Source organism: Ahaetulla prasina, chromosome 8, assembly GCF_028640845.1.
Source record: "Ahaetulla prasina isolate Xishuangbanna chromosome 8, ASM2864084v1, whole genome shotgun sequence".
In the NCBI taxonomy this organism is placed as follows: Eukaryota; Metazoa; Chordata; class Lepidosauria; order Squamata; family Colubridae; genus Ahaetulla; species Ahaetulla prasina.
In genome coordinates, this window is record NC_080546.1 from 32,859,760 (window position 1) to 32,881,212 (window position 21,453).

Here is a 21,453-nt window from a genome sequence, read left to right on the forward strand (position 1 = left end):
TTGCATTTGAGGCATTTCATTTTGTTTTATACATGTTACACCCTCCTTGCAGTTAGGTATGAAATGCAGGTAGACGTCACTTAGCATCCATTCATTCGGCAATTGTAAATGTTACAGTGGTGCTGAATGAGGGGTACTTATTACGGGTCCTCATAGTTTTGGCTACTGCAGTGCCACACAGTCTCATGATCACCATTTGTAACCTCCACTGCTGACTAACAAGCAAAGACATTGGGGAAGCTGGTAGGAGGTCACAAACAGCAATAACATAACTGGGGGGATGCTGCAATCACATGGAATTCAATTAACAATGGCAGCTGCAACTGCCAGAAGGTAACTGGAGAATATCAGGAGTCAAATAGACTAGACTAGACTAGAATAGAATAGAATAGAATTTATTGGCCAAGTGTGATTGGACACACAAGGAATTTGTTTTGGTGCATATGCTCTCAGTGTACATAAAAGAAAAAGAAAAAAGAAAGAAAAAAAAATACATCAAAGGTACAACATTTACAACACAAATGATGGTCATAGGTTGCAGTTTAACCCTTAATGATAGCAACAAAAAGTTACAGTCATACAGTCATCAGTGGAAAGAGATTGGTGATGAAAACGATGAGAAGATTAATAGCAGTGTAGATTTAGTAAACAGTTTGACAGTGTTGAGGGAATTATTTGTTTAGCAGAGTAATGGCCTTTAGGAAAAAAACCTGTTCTTGTGTCTAGTTGTTCTGGTGTAGCGTCGTTTTGAAGGTAGGAGTTGAACCATTTTATGTCCAGGATGTGAGGGATCTGTAAATATTTTCAAATAAGATACTAAGTGGGATTATGTTATTGTGGGATGGACTTTGTCTATATTTGGGACCTGGTTGTGTGTGTTTAAGCAGTCATATATTAACTGGAGTAATATTTACTTTTGATAAAACGTTGCATTGTAAAAATGGAAGAAGAGATCAGATAGAAAAAAAGGTTATTGGCAGTTTGTGGTGCTGATTTCTCCATTACAGTTTAAGATCATCTTCTCTGGTAGTCTTGTTTTTGGGTCTCAACTTGCTGTTAATCAGTGCCAGTTCTGGATATGGAATTGAAGTTATACTGATTGCTTTCATGCACAACCATGTTATCCTTCTAAGCCAGGGGTGTGAAACTTGCATTGTCACATGAGGTACCGTGACTTTTTTCCCTTTCGCTAAACTGGACGTGGGCATGGCCAACGCATCCAGTCCACAGGGCACGAGTTTACACCCCTGTTCTAAACTATCTAAGAGGGTTAGGAATTAAAGACATTGGATTACAGTGTTACACTTAATCCAGAGTGGATAATTCAAAATAATATTATCCACAGCAGAGTATATCATATCCCATTTGTGTATCCTGTACTTTTCCCCATATTATATAAATGGTACCCCTGGGATACAGTAGATTGTTGGTTCAGATGAGGCAGCATCAATATATGGGTGATATGTAATTGTAAATTACGACTGTGAGCTAGACAGGAGATGCAGTTGATGTTCTGTTGATTGTAAGGATCTGGATACAGTGAGCCAAGGTGTTGCTGTTAATCTAGAAGGTTTTTGGCTTTCTGGCACATTTTTTTATTTATGAGGGAGAATGTTCCATTAAGAAATAGGTCAATGACTTGATGGTCATTACAGTTAATTTTAGATTCACAGTTACAGTTAGAATTGCAGATAGAGTTTATTGAGGAGTGGTCTTTCCCTGCTGCCATTGGTGTACCAGTTGTGGCCCCAAATATAGATGGAGACTTTAGTCACCATAAGACACATACTCTTTATATGTCAGCTAAACCAGGGTAACACTCTTCATCTGGGACCATCCCTGAAGACAACTTGAAAACTTCATGCATTGGTGCATATGCTATGAAACAGTGTATACTTGGATGTCCCATTAGCTAGCAGTATGTTTCTGGTAAAATGTTGGTCATTGTCTATAAAGCCCTCAGTGATGCTTCAAAGTTTGTGACTCTTTTTGAATTTTCAATACTTTGCATCAGTGGTGGGTTGCTCCCGGTTCTGTCTGGTTCTATAGAACCAGTAGTAAAACCGGCAGGAGCTCTGCCCACTTGCCACAACTTCATCATGGGTCATCTGCGCATGTGTAGAAGAGCGTGCGCGCGCGCGCTGCGAACTGGTAGTAAAGGTAAATAGAACCCACCCCTGCTATGCATAAGTATATTATAAAATGTGGTCTATACTTTACAAAAGTAAAAAACTAGATACTGCAGACTACTTCTGCTGACTGCCAGCTGCCAGCAGTTGGGCAGTTTGAGTCTCACCTGCTCAAGGCTTACTTAGCCTTCAATCCTTCCGAGGTCGGTGAAATAAGGACCCAGATTGTTGGGGTCAATATGCTGAGTCGGTAAACTGCTTAGAGGGGGCTGGAAAGCACTATGAAGCAGTATATAAGGCTAAGTGCTATAAAAAGAACCCAATTAAACAAATGAATCAAAAATATTACATTTCTTTATTTATTTATTGAGGAAAATGAAAGATTGAACATGCAAAAAGGTTAACAATTTTTTAAGCACCAATGTATATTATTTATGTCCAAGAAATACAAGGCCGTCTCTTTTAGAGGGAATCTGCTTGTCCCATTCAATCAGCCCAGGAGGCATGCTCTAAGTCAGGACTGTCAAACTTGCGGCCAGTGGGCCAGAGGCGTCACGCACTGGCCATGCCTGGTTTAGCGAAGGGGAAAAAAGTCATGATATGTCACGTGATGATGCAGGTTTGACACCGCTGCTCTAAGTTCACCTTCCAGGAAATTTAAAGGGTGGAAACAAGCCTAGAACCAAGTCTTTTTGCAGCAGTGCCCCGCCCCACCATACCCCTTTATGGAATATGCTTGCCCAGAAATTCATACAGTCCCTGCCTGCTTTTCAGTTTGGAAGCCCATGAAATCACAATATTTATTTATTTATTTATTTTATTTAATTTTTATAATTAAATAAAAATATGTGGAGTGTAGAGCTGCAACATAAGCCATCTTATACTTAAGGTGTTTTAATGATGATTTTTAGTTCATGTTATACTTTTACTATTTTCCCATGTAAGCTTATTATATGGGCTACAAAATTTAATATATCAAATTATAGAATCAAACTATGTATATGAAGCAGCTATCTTCATTGTTGATGTGCAACTACTTTTATTACGATGCACATGCTTTTTTAAAAAAAATGTCAGAAATGTGTGTTTTGATATGTGACAAGTGTGCTGGGTAGATAGTTTTACATTTTAGTAGGCATTTGAATTCATTGTTCCTTATTTTCCCATCACTTTCACTACTTTGACTTTACAATTGACCGCATTCCCCAGTAGTCAGTGAGCATGTATGCATTGACTATATCAAAAGCAAAAGATTATCCCTATGATTTTTCTTTAGGCAAAAGAAGTCAGTAGGAAGAATCTGTTCAAGTCAGCTGGTTCTCGCTCACGTACTGTTGGAATAAATTAGGGATGGTAACAGAGGCTCTTTGACTATTATCTATCGCTGCTTGTCCTTGGAAATGAACCAGCACCACTAAGCACAATGCTGTTTTAATTTTACAGAAAAGTACTTGTCTGTTGGTATTTGTACCAAAGGACACATGGAGCTACAAAGAAGTTGCAGTTTTTCACTAACTGTAAAAACATGATCTGTAAAAAAATATAATTCTTAACGCAGAATGAAAAATTATTTTTTTAAAATCCAAAGCTAAAGAGTAAAAAGCAGTTTCTTTCTCTGTAATAGACAAATGAGTAAAATTGAAATACACAAATTTAAGCTAGAAATTCAAGTTGTTGCTTTAAGTATATGATGCTTTTCCTGATGAATTTGGACATTCATATTTATCTAGATATTTATGTCACTCCTATGATGAAAGCGAGTAAATGCATAATACGTTTAGCAAAGTTTAGCAAAAATGTTATATAAATACTGTAAATTCCTTATGTCCCTTTCGGTAATCTTGCAAGAATAAAGTGATAGACATGAACATAATACAGGCAAAAGTATTATTACAATTAAGATACTAGTATAACTCTGTAAACCGATTAATATATGTTTTATTATAAATTTCAATTTAATTTAAAATAGTTTAGGGTAAACAGATAATGTAGTTGGGAAATTGTAAACTTCTGGCTAATAAGGACATTTGTAATTTGGAGAAATGGTATAATCATCATGAAAAGTGACTGTTATGGTGGGAATACTGCCATTCATGAACTCTTTCAGAAAAATGCATACAGGCTAAAAAAAAATATTATCCGAGTCTACTTATTTGAACAGGTTTTTTTCTTTCATTCACATGTCTTTGTCAACATTGTTTTTCATGCAACATTTTTAGAATGTAAAATCCATGCATATTTTACTCTTCGTACACAAGACCCAGTCATTCCAATAGGGGTTTTCCCCGCCTCCTTGAAAGAGGCGGTGGTGAGACCCCTCCTCAAGAAGCCTTCCCTGGACCCAGCTATTTTGGGTAATTATTGTCCAGTCTCCAACCTTCGCTTTTTGGCGAAGGTTGTAGAGAGTGTGGTGGCATGGCAGCTTCCCCGGTACCTGGATGAAGCTGTCTATCTAGACCCGTTCCAGTCCGGCTTCCGGTCCGGATATAGCACGGAGACAGCTTTGGTCACGTTGGTGGATGACCTTTGGAGGGCCAGGGATAGGGGTTGTTCCTCTGCCCTGGTCCTGTTAGATCTCTCAGCGGCTTTTGATACCATCGACCATGGTATCCTGCTGCATCTGCTGGAGAGTTTGGGAGTGGGAGGCACCATTTATCGGTGGTTCTCCTACTATCTCTCTGACCGGTCGCAGACGGTGTTGACAGGAGGGCAGAGATCGTCCGCGAGGCGCCTCACTTGTGGGGTACCTCAGGGGTTGATTCTCTCGCCTCTCCTGTTCAACATCTATATGAAGCCATTGGGCGAGGTCATCAGTGGCTTTGGGGTGAGTTACTAGCTGTACGCTGATGACACTCAGCTGTACTTTTCCACCCCGGGCCACCCCAACGAAGCTGTCGAAGTGCTGTCCCGGTGCTTGGAAGCCGTACTGGTCTGGATGGGGAGAAACAGACTCAGGCTCAATCCATCCAAGACGGAATGGCTGTGGATGCCGGCACCCCGGTACAGTCAGCTGCAACTGCGGCTGACTGTTGGGGGCGAGTCTTTGGCCCCAACAGAAAGGGTGCGCAACTTGGGCGTTCTCCTGGATGGTCGGCTGTCTTTTGAAGATCATCTGGCGGCCGTCTCCAGGAGAACTTTTTACCAGGTTCGCCTGGTTCGCCAGTTGCGCCCCTTCCTTGACCGGGATGCCTTATGCATGGTCACTCACGCTCTAGTCACTCTGGATTATTCTGGAATAATCGTCTGGATTATTGCAATGCTCTCTATATGGGGCTACCCCTGAAGTGCACTCGGAGGCTTCAGTTTGTCCAGAATGCAGCTGTGCAGGTGATTGAGGGAGCCACACGTTGCTCCCGGGTAACACCGCTCCTGCGCAGTTTGCACTGGCTACCTGTGGTCTTTCGGGTGCGCTTCAAGGTGTTGGTTACCACCTTTAAAGCGCTCCATGGCTTAGGGCCCGGGTACTTACGGGACCGCCTGCTGTTACCCTATGCCTCCCACCGACCCGTACGCTCACACAGAGAGGGTCTTCTCAGGGTACCGTCCGCCAAGCAATGCCGGCTGATGGCCCCCAGGGGAAGGGCCTTCTCTGTAGGAGCACCTACCCTCTGGAACGAACTTCCCCCTGGTTTGCGTCAATTACCCGACCTTCGGACCTTTCGCTGTGAATTGAAAATGTATTTGTTCATCCAAGCAGGACTGGCTTGATTCTTAATTTTTCAATTTGAATGTTTTGAATTTTAATAATTTTAAATTGGGTATTCTGTTTTATTGGGTCAAATTTGATGGTTTTTAAATTTTTCGGCCATTATAGAATATGTTATTTTAATCTGTTGTTTTAAAATTGTATATTGTATTGTTTTAATCTGGCTGTACACCGCCCTAAGTCCTTCAGGAGAAGGGCGGTATAAAAATCTAAATAATAAATAAATAAATAAATAAAGTTTCAATAGCATTCAGAAAAAGAAAATTTGAGATAAATGAATATGGACAATGTAGTTTATTCTTAGCTAAAAGATTTGGGAGTGCCCAGTTTATAGGCTTTCAGTGGATTGATGCAACATATTAAGTAATACCCTGTTTCCCCGAAAATAAGACATCCCCTGATAATAAGCCCAATTGGGCTTTTGAGCGCATGCACTAAAATAAGCCTCCCCCTACAAAATTAATCCCTCCCGAAAAATATTTAAACGCAAAGCTTGAAATCAATAAGACAGCAAGAAGAGCCCATCTTGCTCCATGCGCCCCAAAATAATGAGACCTCCCTGAAAATATGGCCAAGTGCTTATTTCGGGGTTCAAAAAAATATAAGGGTCTTATTTTCGGGGAAAGACAGTAGTTTGCTTAACTGTGGCTTATAAAATTTGTCATAAATGGATGTAAACATCCTTAGCCATAAACATCATTAGCTTAATTCAGTGGATAAAATTAAGAGACTATATTAAGGCTTATTACAGTGTGGGATTTGTGCTCTCACCCTTAATGGTATAAGTCATTTTCAGTTAGATGGGCAGCTTATAAATTTGATTAATAAAAGAAAGAAATAAGAATATAAGTGCTTCAAATCACATTTAATGTGTATCAGATATGTGTTTGAATGACTTAGTTTACATAATGCTAAATTATATGATGGTTCCTTTGCTTGCCTTTGTGGCAAATAAACTATTAACTTTAATTTGATGAGTCAGGATTTATTTATTAAATTTATATGCTTTCGATCTCACTCTTAAAAAAACTCTTAAAAGAGAATACTATATTTAAGGTTACATGCAAATCTGCCAATAAACTGAACATATCTTCTGATAATAAATCATATGGAAGACCACGTCTGTGAAATTGGCATGGAATTAGATGTTCTAATTTTAGATTATAATTATAAACACCTATTTCTATGTTTCCATCATCACATTGTATCTTGAGTGGGTATTTTAAGACTATAAATTATGGCATTGTTCATTGTAAAAAACACATAGGGTAGCTTGAGCCCCTTTCCATTTTTATGTTCTACAAATGCCCTTATTATTGTTCTGTATAAGTTCTATATCACCCTAAGAACTGCTTTATTAGTGATTCCATAGTTTCAAACAAATTTGTTTTTGGAAATTATTTAGATGTGAGATTTTTATCTCAAATCAAACCCCATCCTGTCATTACCAAACTATTAAATCATGGACAAGCAGACCCTTCCTTCCTTCCTTTCTCTCTCCTTCCCTCCCTCCCTCCCTCCCTCTCCTGGATTTTTTTCATGGGTAAGTTATTGAAGCCATTTGTTGATTGGAGAAAGGCAAATCCACAGTGAATGGATAAAGCTGTTCTTTTCTAATCATCCCTCTTCTCTTTCTTACACCTCTGTTTCTATGTTTCTTGGTACTTTTTTCATCTAACATTTTATATGAAGGATGAGATAGATCTTGGCAGAAACCTTATACTCTTTACCAGTGGTGAAATCTTAACCGGTTTACTACCAGATCGTTGGCTGTGCATGCGCGTGTACGCATGCACAGTGCGCACCATGCACCAAATGAGACGTGTGTGCGCACTGTGCACACCAAAAAGAGGCATGGGGTAAGTAGAACAGCATGCTGGAGGGGCGTGATCAGCTCTAGAGCACGATCTTTTTTTTTACTTTAATCGACCGAATAGGTTGTAAACAAAATGCTTTTAAAAGTAAAAAAAAAAGGCTCTAATGATCAGGCAGCTCAGCTGTCTTTACCTTTTAAAAGCATTTTTTTACAACCTATTTGGCCGAATAGGTTGTAAAAAATGCTTTTAAAAGTAAACAAAAAGAGGCTCTGACGATCCTGCAGCTCAGCTGTGATCACTAGGGCCTTTTTTTTTTACTTTTAAAAGCAAAAAAGTAAAACCTTCTGTTCATGGGCAGAGCGTACCAAACACATTACTTCCTGGTTAAAACCAGGAAGTAACGACAACCGGACGGGTGGGCGGAGCTTCGTGCCGCAATCACTACCAGTTCTCTGAACCACTTACCACGAGAGCATTTCACCCCTGCTTTTAACCAATCTTTTATCAAAGCTGTTGAAATTTGGCACAGTTTTTTAAAATTTGCCCAAGAAGCATTAAATTTGTTCCTTCACTTTCTCCCTCCTGCTGAAAGTTATACACTGGAAATAAATGTTGAGAGGACTCCTCATGAAGTATTCCCACTAATTATTGTTCTGATACTTGACTTGTATATTGGAATTCAGCACAAATAAGACCATTCTGTGCATAAACGCCAGCGAAACAGAAAAGCACATACTGAGAAAAGCACTGCAAGAAGATGACTAGAAACAATTATTTACCTAAGAAGATAGTATATGTGTTTGGAAACTATATGGAAAGAAAATAAATCTCGTGTTTGGATTATGTATAAATAATGTATTTTACCTAGACAAATTGTTGGTACTACAAATACCAGTGTTGTGTAAAGGTTTATTGGGTTATAATTGAAGTCAAAGATAACAGATCAAATAAGTTGCTTGGTTTCTTCTATTTTTGTAAGCTAATTTTTGGTGACCAGTGGCTGCATTTTGGAAAGTTATGGTCACTGTGGGTGGGATGCAAATCAAATTAAGGCACTTACAAAATGATACAAAACATGCTAACATCAGAAATATTAAAGGAGATCTTAAAGAAGAGTGAAGCCAGAAATTATTAACCACAATATCAACAGTCAGTAAAGATGTCTGCTTCTATGGAAAGTAACAAAAACATAAAAGAAAAATAGTAAGTAAGAAAGAAAATAGCAAAAAGAAAGAAAAGAAGAAATATTATAAATAATTGCTTTTTTACAACAAAACCATTTTTCTGTATGTTCTCTTATGTGCATAATGTTAGATTGGGAGCTGCTATTAACCTGTTTACACTAAACATTGAATATGTGATCTAGCGACAGAGTAGTTGAGTTTATATTTGTGCTAAAGCAGAATGTGGCTTGTTGTTTTTGTACAAAAACAAGCAAGATATATGTAGGCCTAAGTGTAAAACTGTGACTAGATTTATACTTTGTGTCATAGAATGAGTATGGTTTGTTGAATAAGCCACAGTCAAATATAATTTCAGATAGTCCTCAACTTACAATTGGGAACAGGATATCAATTGCTAAGCAAGGCGGTTGTTAAGAGAATCATGCCTGATTTTGCAACCTTTTTTTTGCCATGGCTTTAAGTAAATCACTGCAGTTGTTAAGAGAATCACAGTGGTTAAATGAATCCAGCTTCTCCAATTGAGTTTGCAGTCGGAAGTTGGCTGGGAGGGTTGCAAATGGTGATCAGATGATCCCAGGATGCTGCAATCATGGTAAATACATGCTGGTTGCCAAACATCTGGATTTTTAACATATGACCAGGGAGATGCTGTGATGGTTGTTGAGTGCAAGGACTGGTCATAAGTGACTTTTTTCAGTGCTTTTGTAACTTGGAACCATGACTAAATGAATGTTTGTAAGTCGAGGACCACCTGTATACAATATGCTGTTACTGAGTAAACAAAATCTATTATGGCTTAATGCTGGGGGTCCTTAAATATAATGCTCATGGTGTGTGGTGTGTTTCACTTTCCTTATCCCTGGAACTTCCTATCCCATCCAACTTTTTTTGTTTTTTGTTTAGACTATGGCAGCCATTTTGTGAAGGGCAAGCATCCTTCGCAGTAACTGCTATAGCATCCATACCAAATTTTTGAAATTTCAGATTAGCTCATTGGCCAGAAAAATTGGAGACCCATGACTTAGCATGAGATCAATTTCTAGACATCTTAACAGCATGTTTCTAATACAGGTGGTCTTCAGCTTACTATCATAATTTGTATTGGTAAGTGACATGTTTGTTAAGTGAGTTTGCCCTGTTCTATAACCTTTCTCGTCACATTTCTTACGTGAATCACTGCAGTTCTTAAGTAACATGGTTGTTAAGTGAATCTGGCTTCCCCATAAACCAGGGATGTCAAACACGATTTCATTGAGGGCCACATCAGGGCCGTAATAGCTCAAGCTGGTAAAGCCTGTTATTAGAACATAGTAGCCTGCAATTACTGCAGGTTCAAGCCCGGCCCGAGGTTGACTCAGCCTTCCATCTTTTATAAGGTAGGTAAAATGAGGACCCAGATTGTTGGGGGGGCAATAAGTTGACTTTGTAAATATACAAATAGAATGAGACTATTGCCTTATACATTGTAAGCCGCCCTGAGTCTTCGGAGAAGGGCGGGATATAAATGTAAATAAATAATAAAAAACAACAACAATCTTGGGGTGTGTGGCCAGGATGGGCGTGGCCAGCTCAACATCACACGTGTCGGGGGCGTCTTTGGTGGCTCAGGTGGGGTTGGGTGATCTATTGTCTCCAGCGAAGGAAGGCAAGACCAGGGAGAGTGCCAAACCCTTGTTCTCCAGAGGAGCCTCGACATCCCTCTCAGGCCATGCAGACAATCCCTGGATGGTGGCGCAGGCTATCCAGAGCCCTAGGTAGCGGAGGGCAAGCGCCCAGCCCAGCCCTCGAGCTCCCAGGGCAGTGGGACTCCACAGCCCAGCCCCGCTTCCCCAAGGGGGTGCCTGCAGGCCTTGAGTTTGACATCCCTACCATAGACTTTGCTTGTCAGAAAGTTGCAAAAGGTGATCACATGATTCTGGGACATTGCAACTGTCATAAATATGACATAGATATGGGTCAGCCAAGCATCTGAATTTTGATCATGGAGCCATGGGAATGCTGCAATGGTTGTAAGGGCGAAAATGGGTCACACATCACTTTTTTCAGTGCCATTTGTTATGTCCTGCACCGGCAGTGGCGGCCCCTAGTGGTGGAGATGGTTTCTTGTTCTGTTCTGATTGGCTTCCGCTTTGACAGCCGAGTATAAAAGGGCTGTCAAAGCAGGCGCGCTGTTCTTGTGTTGTTGCTGGTCTCTGTGAGTTAAAAATAAACGTTATGTGTGAACATCTGTGGAGCCTCAATTATTACGGAACCCACAGAATATAATACTGGCGACGAGGACTGAGGAAAGTACGTGAGTTGCTGAGCTGCTGAGCGAGCCAAAGTGTGAATTTCTCCTCAGAGCTATTCAGATCCCTGGCCTACAGAGCAAACCATGGCATCGCCTCAGAACTTTGTGCCTTTTAACCCAGTGACCGAATCGTGGGAGGCATTTGTAGCCCGTTTTGAATGCTTTCTTATTGCCAATGAGTATACAAACCTATCTAGTGAAAGGAAGCGTGCTTATTTCCTGGGTTTCTGTGGGGCAGAAATGTTCGAGACAGCCATGACATTGATGGCCCCCCAGTCAATTCATGCAGGGACTTGGGATGACTTCATGGCTAAATTAAAAAGACATTACGCCCCGACACCCTCCAGAATCGCCCGGCAGCTGTTTTATCATAGGGATCAGGCTGAGGGGGAATCGATAAACCAGTATGTAGCCGCTTTACGGAAAGTGGCGCGCCATTGCGAATTTGTTGATCTGGATGATTACCTTTTGGACCGGCTCGTCAGCGGTGTCCGGGATGAACGCCTCAAGCGGCGTCTCATCGCTAAGCAGGACCTCACATTTCAGATGGCATTAGATGAGGCATGTGCCTCAGAGCTGGCCACCCTCTCATTAGCTGATATGCCTCGAGGGCAGAGCCCACAGATAGCAAAAGGAGCAACAATTCATTTCAACAAAGCTGATCCACTATATGAGGAGGAGGAGGAGGAAGACGCTGTCCATCGCCTTAAAGAGGTTAAGAAACCAAATACTCATGCGGGAGATAGCCTCCCTCTGACTGGCTGTTTTGGGTGTGGGGGAAATCATATGCGAGCCGCCTGTAATTTCAAAGACGCAATTTGCCGCCGTTGCGGCCGACGGGGCCATATTGCCCGGGTTTGCCGATCGGTCCAGCCTGAGAGGGTTCCACAAAAGGGTCCGTCAGCCGGCCCTTCTCTTGGAAGACGACCTCACCTGAGATCCAGGAGGCCGCAGGATGACTGCTATGCCATTTTCCGTGATGAGATGGGAGGAACAGGGATCAGGTGGTGATCTGAGGAACCGGTCCAGCAGAAAATCCGAATTTCCGTCCTGATCGAAGGGCGGCCATGCCTGATGGAAGTTAATACCGGATCTGCAACTTCCATTGTCTCCTGGAATACGATAAAGCATCTGGTGCCTACTATCGCTAAGAAGCGTCTGAAGCCTTGTGCGCTGTTATTAAAAGACTATCAGGGACGGCCAATTCCCATTGTGGGTAGTGGGAAATTCAGGGTACAATTCAAGAAATTTGTAGGCCGCCTATCACTGGTAGTTGTAGATGGCTCATTGCCTAGTCTTCTGGGGCTTAATTGGTTCGAAGCCCTGGGTTTGACTATTCAGGGTGTTAACTCGATTGGAGCTAGTCAGCTGGATACACTGGTCAGGGAATTTCCCACTGTGTTCGATGGCCAGTTGGGAAAATATACCGGAATGCCTGTTTCATTTAACTTAGACCCTAGGGTGGTGCTGCGCAGATTAAAACCGCGCCGGTGCCATTTGCCCTGAAGCCTAGGGTGGATGCAGAATTGGACAAACTCATTGCCCAGGGCATTTTAGAACCAGTAGATTATGCCCAATGGGAGACCCCCATTGTGACTCCCATTAAGGCGGATGGTTCAATCCGCATCTGCGCGGACTATAGGGCAACCATTAATCGAGCATTACAAGCCCATGCATATCCAGTGCCAGTGGTGCAGCATCTGCTGCACTCCTTGGGGCAAGGATCCATCTTCGCGAGGCTTGACTTAGCACAGGCATACCAACAATTGCCTGTGGATGAGTCCACAGCAGCAGCACAGACGATTGTCACTCACCGAGGGGCGTTCAAGTGCCGCCGCCTCCAATTTGGCGTCAGTGTGGCCCCGGGGTTGTTCCAATGCCTCATGGAACGCCTACTCCACGGAATACCCGTATTTCGACGACGTGTTGGTTTCGGCAGCAAGCACTCCGGAACTGATGTCCAGACTACGCCAGGTGCTAGTTAAGTTCAGGGATGTGGGGCTCAAAGTTAAGAAAAGCAAGTGTGTAGATGCTGTGCCCCAGGTAGAATTCCTAGGGTTCCTAGTGGATAGGTCGGGTTTACACCCCACTACGGCCAAGACCAAGGCAATCCTTGATGCGCCGACACCCCCCAGCAAGTCAGAGTTACAGGCATTCCTGGGGCTCTTAAACTTTTACGCAATCTTTCTGCCACACAAGGCTTCGGTTGCAGAGCCTCTCCACCGCCTGTTGGATAGCAGTCCCCTTGGGTTTGGAGTGCGAATTCTGCTGCTGCTTTCCAGGCTGTCAAGCAACTTTTGGTGTCTAACGCAGTTCTTACACAGTTCAACGAAAACCTGCTGCTTGTCCTCTCCTCCGATGCGTCTCAGTATGGGGTCGGTGCTGTGTTGAGTCATCGGCTGCCCAACGGGTCAGAAGCCCCGATTGCATTCTTTTCTCGAACCTTGGCCACCGCGGAACGCAACTACTCGCAGTTGGATAAAGAAGCATTGGCGTTGGTCGCGGGGGTCAAGCGGTTCCATGACTATCTCTATGGTCACCTGTTTGAACTTGTTACCTATCACAAGCCGCAGTTGGGGCTTTTGGCTGGGGACAGACAGACTCCGCAAGTACTATCACCAAGAATGACCAGATGGTCGGTGTTCCTGGCGGCTTATTCCTATTCCCTGGTCTATAGGCCTGGGAAACATTTGGGCCATACTGACGCGCTGAGCCGTTGCCCATTGATGACCAAGGTGGAAGACCCGGCTCCAGCGTCCCATGTTTTTCTGATTGACGGTTCCTCCTTTCCCGTTACTGCTTGTGACATTGCTAGAATGTCTGGCTTGGACAGAGTCATCTCAAAAGTTCTTGATTGGGTTCTCTGTGGATGGCCCCAGGGTCCTGTCAGCCCTGAATTGCAGCCTTATAAGCGAAGGCAGCACGAGCTCTCTACCCAACAGGGTTGCCTCCTCTGGGGGCATAGGGTTGTAGTTCCGCCCCCCCTCCGACAGTCCATTCTAGAGACACTTCACCAGGGTCACCCGCGCATTGTTAGGATGAAGGCCCTGGGTAGGAGCTACCTGTGGTGGCCAGGACTAGATAAAGACATAGAGGCCTGTGTGTCGGCCTGTCACCGGTGTCAGAGACAAGACCGCTGCCGCCTAAGTCTCCTCCTAGAGAGGACGAGGGGGGTCCTTGGTCCCGCATCCATATAGATTTTGCGGGGCCGTACCAGGGGCAAGTATTCTTAGTGGTCGTCGATGCTTTCTCGAAGTGGGTAGAAATCGCACTAATGCATTCCACCACTTCAGAAGCCATCATTAGAACTTTGCGACGGTTGTTTGTAACCCATGGGTTGCCCTACTTTGTGGTCTTGGACAACGGGCCACAGCTAACGTCCGCCCAGTTTGAGTCGTTCTTAGCTGGCCTAGGAATACGCCATGCTCTCATTTCCCCGTTTCATCCGGCCAGTAATGGCCGGGCAGAACGAGCAGTCCGGTCAGTGAAAGAGGCATTGGCCAGGTCGGGCCTAGGGGGCTGGCAGGAGAGGTTGGATGAGTACCTCCTGGGGCAGCATTCCACGCCGTGCCCACTTACGAATAAGAGCCCAGCAGAGTTACTCATGGGCAGGCGTTTGAGGACCACACTTGATAGATTGCACCCCCAATACTCACCTAGTCAGCCATTGGACTCCATGGGGGCAAACAGGAGATTTGATTTGGGGAGGCCGTGTATGCCCGGAATTACAGCGGCCACCCCCTATGGTTCCCAGGAAAGATCGTGGGAATCACCGGCCCGTGCTCATACAGGGTCGAGTTGGATGAGGGTAGAGAGTGGCGCAGACATTGTGACCAGCTCAGGGCCCGGCGTCAGGTCGGGGACTGGCAGCTGCCAGAGTGGGGCACTCAGGAAGAGCCAGGAGGTAGCCCAACCCAATCATCCCGGGCAGAGGAGCTAAGCTCCAAGGGAATAAGACGCCCAGCCCCTGTACCTGATAACCGAGAGGAAGCCCTGTCTGCTCTGCCGGTGGAGGGGCTAGGGGTCCCTGGGCCGGAGAAGTCCCCCACAGAAGAGGCTGAGGAGTTGGGCCAGCCAGTGACCATGGCTACAACGGAGCCACGAAGGTCCAGCCGAATCAAGCGGCGCCCAGCGTATCTCCAGGATTACGATTGCGCAAGCTAGGGGGAAAGAAGTGTTATGTCCTGCACCGGCAGTGGCGGCCCCTAGTGGTGGAGATGGTTTCTTGTTCTGTTCTGATTGGCTCCCGCTTTGACAGCCGAGTATAAAAGGGCTGTCAAAGCAGGCACGCTGTTCTTGTGTTGTTGCTGGTCTCTGTGAGTTAAAAATAAACGTTATGTGTGAACATCTGTGGAGCCTCAATTATTACGGAACCCACAGAATTTAATACCATTGTAACTTTTAATTGTAACTAAACAAACTGTTGTAAATGGAGGACCACGTGTAATGGCAGGCATGTTGTAGGCATATATATATATATATATATTCTACTTTCTCTTCCCTGTGTTGCAAGTGTGAGAAGCAATGCATTCTTGAAAGAACGTTAGATTTAAAATTTCCTATATTTGAAACAAAAACTTATGCAAATATGTTGTGTCAAAAGTACATTGACACAGCATGATGTCAAGAGCAATAAGGAAGCACATTGTAAAGTTCCCTACAGGAAAGATTTTGTGCAGGGTTGCCAAGTAACTTATCCTTGATATATTGCTCATATTCTGACTTTCAAAATCCAAGGTACTGAATAGTTTAAAATAGCTTTGGTCCTGCTGGATGCAGAGATTCAGCATTCTTCCATATACAGTAATTGAAATAAATTAATTGTTATATTCGATCATCATAAAAAAACAGTGTAGATAAATGATAAATAAAAATGCACTTCATCCTTGTTAATATTGTATGAAATCTTTAATATTTAAGTTCTGTCATAATTGTACTGTCTTGCCATTTCTTATATTTAGATTTGTTCCTTTACATAATTTTTAAACTGCATTTAGGCCAATAAGATAACTGAGGTCCATTTTCTTTCCAGTAACTAAATAAATTAACACTACTTTCGATGAGTAAATTAATTAGTTTCTGTTCACTGGTTGCATATCATTTAATGTAGAAAACTAATGAACATTAATTTGATAATTTGGTGGTATATTATTTTTAATAATGGATCATATCTCAAGAACTGAATAGTTATAGAAGAAATATTTTGTGTTCCTTTTTCTTCACTGTTGCAATTGATCCAATTAAAAACATCATTAATTGGAGTAGTTATCCTTTTCAGGTCAAAGAGCTTGGCTGGTTTAAAAAAGAAAAGAAAATTCCTGGAACTGCTGATCAAAAGTAGAACTTTAGTGATATAGAAAAATGACTGTGTTCAAGTGAATTCCACCCTTTCCTATAGTATCCTAAGAAACTCACACTGAAGTTCTCACAGAACCTAAAGTTCTGGAGGACACCATTCGAAAAATTGTAGAGAAGCAAAATTGACCTTGGTGGAGGTATGTGGAGAGTGCTAGCAAATTGTGAGCTGGATCTGCAAAATAAGAAAGCATGAGAAAGAAACTTAAAATTGCCCTTCCTTGAATCTCTTTGGTATAAAAGGGAAAGAAAAGAATATGTCATCAGGCTTTCATGAGCCTGATTATTATTGTGGCCTATATCAATATAATAAGGTTCTAATATTTTGTGTCTGTTTCCTGAATTGGTCTATCTTGAGGAGCTGGCATAAGCCATAGTATGGAAGATTATTATAAACACTATGAATTAGGTATAAGGGCTGGTAGTTTTAATTGATAAATTAAATACAAGTAGTCCTTTACCTATGACCACATTTGGAATTGAAACTTGTGGTACTAAGCAATGCAGTTGTTAAGTGAGTTGCACCCAATTTTACAGCCATTTTTTAATCATGGTTGTTAAGCAAATTACTACAGCAGTTAAGTGAATCAGGTAGTCATTGAGAAAATTTGGCTTCTCTCATTGACTTTACCTGTTGAAACCGCTCTGAGAAGATTGAAAATGACGATCTCATGACTTCGATGTGCTGCAACCATCATAAATACTTGTTGGTTGCCAAAGACCCAAATCTTGATCACATGACTACACAGACACTGCAAAAGTTGTTAAGTACAAGGACTGGTTATAAGTCACATTTTTTAGTACAGTTGTAATTCTGAAAAGTGGTTGAATGAATGGTTGTAAGTCAAGGACTAACGGTAAAATCATGAGCAATAATGATAATGAAGGAGCTAAATCTGAGAGCATGGAAACCAATAGTTCTGAGGATAAACAGAACCAATACAATAACACTGAATGGATCATTCTTGATTTCAAGGCTGGTAAGAGAATGGCTAAAGTTTATTGACCTAAAAATTCAGGGCTAAAATTTAAACCTTTACCCCAGTTTATATATAAAGATTGATTTCTGTGCTGTTCGGTTGTCATATCTTCTGTGCATATGTGGCTTCTGTCTTGTCTGCAGTAAACTTGGCTAGCATGTTATGCCTGTTCCGCTATAAGCAAATTCGTGAATATGATGTCAAACATCTGGAGAGACGAGATTAATGTCATCCATTTTCAACTTCAACCAGTATAGAGCTGGAAGGAATCTTGGAAGTCTTCTAGTCCAACCCCAAGCAGGAGATCCTATACCATTTCAGATAAGCGACTGTCCAGTTTCTTCTTAAAAACCTCCAATGATGAAGCATCCTCAACTTTGCTGTCAAGCTATTCCATTGATTAATTGTCCTCATTGTTAGGAAGTTTTTCCTTAATTCCAGGTTGGTTCTCTCCTTGATTAGTTTCCATCCATTGTTTCTTGTCCTGCCCTCTGGTGCTTTGGAAAATAAGTTGACCCCCTCCTCTTTGTGGCAACCTCTCCAATACTGGAATACTGCTATTATGTCCCACCTAGTCCTTCTTTTCTCTAAACTAGCCAAACCCAAATCCTACAACCGTTCTTCATGTTTTAGTCTCCAGGCCTTTAATCGTCCTAAAACATATGAAGAACAATTGCAGGATTTGGGTTTGGCTAGTCTAGAGAAAAGAAGAACTGGGGGGAGATGATAGCAGTATTCTTCTAATTTTTTGACAAGGCAGAAAACAAATTTGGAACATGTTCTTAGTATACCATAGTAAAATGATCTTCATTTTCTTTTCTTATGGAAGCATACAATCTGGGACCTGTGCAACAAAATGTTATGATCACCGTGTATTGCTAATACTAATAGTATTGTTTTTAATGGTGTCTTTATTAACAGAGAAATTTCCAACTGATTAAGAAATTGATTTTCTTTGTTAGATGAATTTGTATTAAAGGTGCTCCTTGCTTATTGCATTGGGGATTTGCCTAATGATGGCAACCAGGGATGCTGGAATTGCTATTGTTTGTGTGACATCACATCTTACAACTGTATTGCTTAGTGGCAGAGTTTCCAGTTGCCATCAGTAAATGAGACTTCTGTATCTGACTGCTTAAAAGCATCTGAAATCCTGGATCTGAATGGCCACATGCTTTTCCAATGTCCCACTACCTTACTGTGTGTGAAAGTATTTAATTATTGAATAGTAGCTTGGAAAATTCCTAACTTTGGAGTGCTCTGCCAAAATGTATTAATATATTACTAAGTGCAGTTGCGCTATCTAAAACAACATATCCATTGTCGGGGAACTGTGTAGTGGTGTCCAAATGGAGTCAGAGACGCTGGCAAGAACTTGGGGTTTTATATAAATAAATATATTTACAGTAAATAAGAGAGGAAAACAGGAGCTTAGTCAGGTAAATCAATACTGTATGAACATTTTTGGGTAAATCACAGAGAGCACACACAGCACCCAGAGGAAAAAATAAGGAAACTTCCCCTTTTTACTCACAACAACCAATCACAGCTCAGGTTGCCTCATGTAGTGGCCAGCTGTCTTTAACCAATTACCTATAACTCTATGTTCTTACTCATTGTCCGACATTTCATTACTCCAGCTATTAAACTTTAAATATCTTAACATCCATGTGTTATTTATTATAATCTGCATGCATCACTGTTTTAAAAGCTGGACTTGGATACTAACATTCTTGCAAATAATATTACCGCTAATCTTTGACAAACAAAATCTGGAAAAATATTTTAAATGCCTAATACCAGTTTCATATTTTGAGTCTTTTTTCCTAACTTTTTCCTAATAACTCCTCCTCATGTATGTAGCACCAAGTTGTGAGACTAAGAAAGCTATCAGACTTCACTTTCAATGATTAATAATCCTGTTTAAACTAGAATAAAATGCTTCTTTAAAAAAAATAAGAACCTTTTTTTATAGCAGTACTTATCAGTCTTTGTTTTAAAAAAATTGCTATCATTTTGGGATGATGTTTTAAGCAGTAAATTATGCAAGTCTAGCTAAACTATTTCCTGTTTAAACAAAGAAAGAAAGGGGGGGAAATGGAATAACATTCACTTCCTGAATGACAGCATTCCAATTCTGAGATTGGCTACAGTATAACTGCCAACCAGAAGCCTCCTTAGAGGGATGATTTCGAATGCTGTTTACATGCTTTGTGATTTCTCTTTCTCATTCCTGGTGTTGTACCACTTGAAAAATGTCTTGATTCGTTCTGCTGGACAGCTGTATGAATGACCATAAAAGTTTACTTTCTGCACAGGATAGCAACATGAAGGGAAAGGACTGTATGCTCCTGTGTAATTTCAGGTATGATAATTACCAGGTTGTGAAGAGAGAAAAGGACATGTTTCCGTATGGAAAGCTTTTTTTCTTTTAAACTAATTTTATTAAGGCTTACAAATAGATTAAAAATACTAAGAAAAATATAATAAAAAAAAAGAATAGAAAAGGAAAGTAGAAGACTAAAAATAAAACAGAAAAAAAAGGAAATATATAAAAGATGACTTCTTAAGATTGTATCTTGAACGTTGACTTTGTTTTTCAAATGTAGTTTTAGTGCTAATTATTTATGTTGCCATGCATCGGTTGCTAGGAATAGACGGTAGTAAATACTCTTGCTTGCAAAATAGAAAAATAAAGTACAAATTAAAAACTACTGCCAGTTTGAGAAAATAGCGGTACAAGAAATGATACAGGCGAGACTATTCCGTTTATCAAGCATTATGTTAAAATGTAAAAAATTGTATTAAAAGTATTTTAACTTAGTTTGGCAGCTTATAAAATGGAATGAAACCTTTATATGGTTCCAGATATTGTAACTTAAAATACTGTTTTGGAAAAATCTTTATATATGGAAAATGGACTATATAATTATTTATATTGCAGTTATAAAGTTATAAAGCAATACATAGTTTACATATGCTATAAAAAGTAAAAAGAAAGTTAAACAGAATTTGTGGGAGGTTAATGAAAATACGAGTAATAAGATTTAGCAGAGCAGAATACTGTGCAAGTCTTTAGTAATATTATTTTGTTTTTATATTTGAAGAGCTATATTTGTAAATTTCCTGTGAGAGCCAGTTTGGTGTGGTGGTTAAGGCATCAGGCTGGAAACAGGGAAACAGAAAGCCAGCTGAGTTACCTTGGGCCAATAATTTTCTCCCAGCTGTAGGAAGGACGCAATGGTACTTTTGAAAAATCTTGCCAAGAAAATTGCTGAAACTTGTTCAGGAAATCTCCAAAAATTGGACAGGATTTGGTGTAAGAAAAAAAATTCTGTGGAAAAAAAAAATAGCATAGAATATTTTGCAGAGGAAATGATCTGTCTTGGGGAACTGTTTATATTTTGGTTATATATACAATCGACTCATTGTATTTTTAAAACCCCAAAGCGTTTTCTAATATAGTATGATTTATAATTATAACTAATGTTCAAGTCATCTTGCCCAGTCTTCAATCTATCATCCAGTCTTATTAAAAGACAATCTTCACCCAGTCTTGTTAAAAAGAAAATCAGTCTAGTAATAACACTTCTCTGGAAAAAGAACACAGAAAGGCTTAGATGCCTGCAATTGTAGAAGATCATGGAGAAAGGCATAATAGAAATATAGTGTGTATTTACATAAACTATTGCTATCACTGAATGTTTCTCCCATCCTTTCCTAGAATCTGCCAGCTGTGATTCATGAAATGATTCTTAGGCGCTGACTAATTCTGTGGTTTTCTTTTCCACTCCTCTCCTACATTCTTTGGAAAACTGTTGGGTTTTTAAAAGAGGACAGCATCTGTTAAACATAAAAAACAAACTTAACAAGCATAAAGAAAATTGTATTTCTCAATGATATGCTTAAATATTCTCTGCAGATGTTTTTATTTCTTTCAGGCAAAGTATCCCCTATAAAGTAAAACCTAGCTTTTAAAAATATCATTTTAA

General features: G+C 40.9%; 1 protein-coding gene across 2 annotated transcripts in view; it reads left to right on the plus strand.

Annotated features, from left to right (window-relative positions):
* SH3D19 (SH3 domain containing 19) overlaps positions 1-21,453 on the plus strand; it is an 85,950-nt gene that overhangs the window by 1,705 nt on the left and 62,792 nt on the right. Inside the window, exon 1 of one of the 2 annotated variants that reach the window (XM_058191983.1) lies at positions 21,348-21,402. The exons of the other annotated variant lie outside the window; for it this stretch is intronic. Coding sequence (XP_058047966.1) covers positions 21,363-21,402 — 40 coding nt within the window. The 5' untranslated portion in view covers positions 21,348-21,362. Of the gene's footprint in view, positions 1-21,347; positions 21,403-21,453 lie in introns of those variants that run through there. 2 annotated transcript variants of the gene reach the window in all.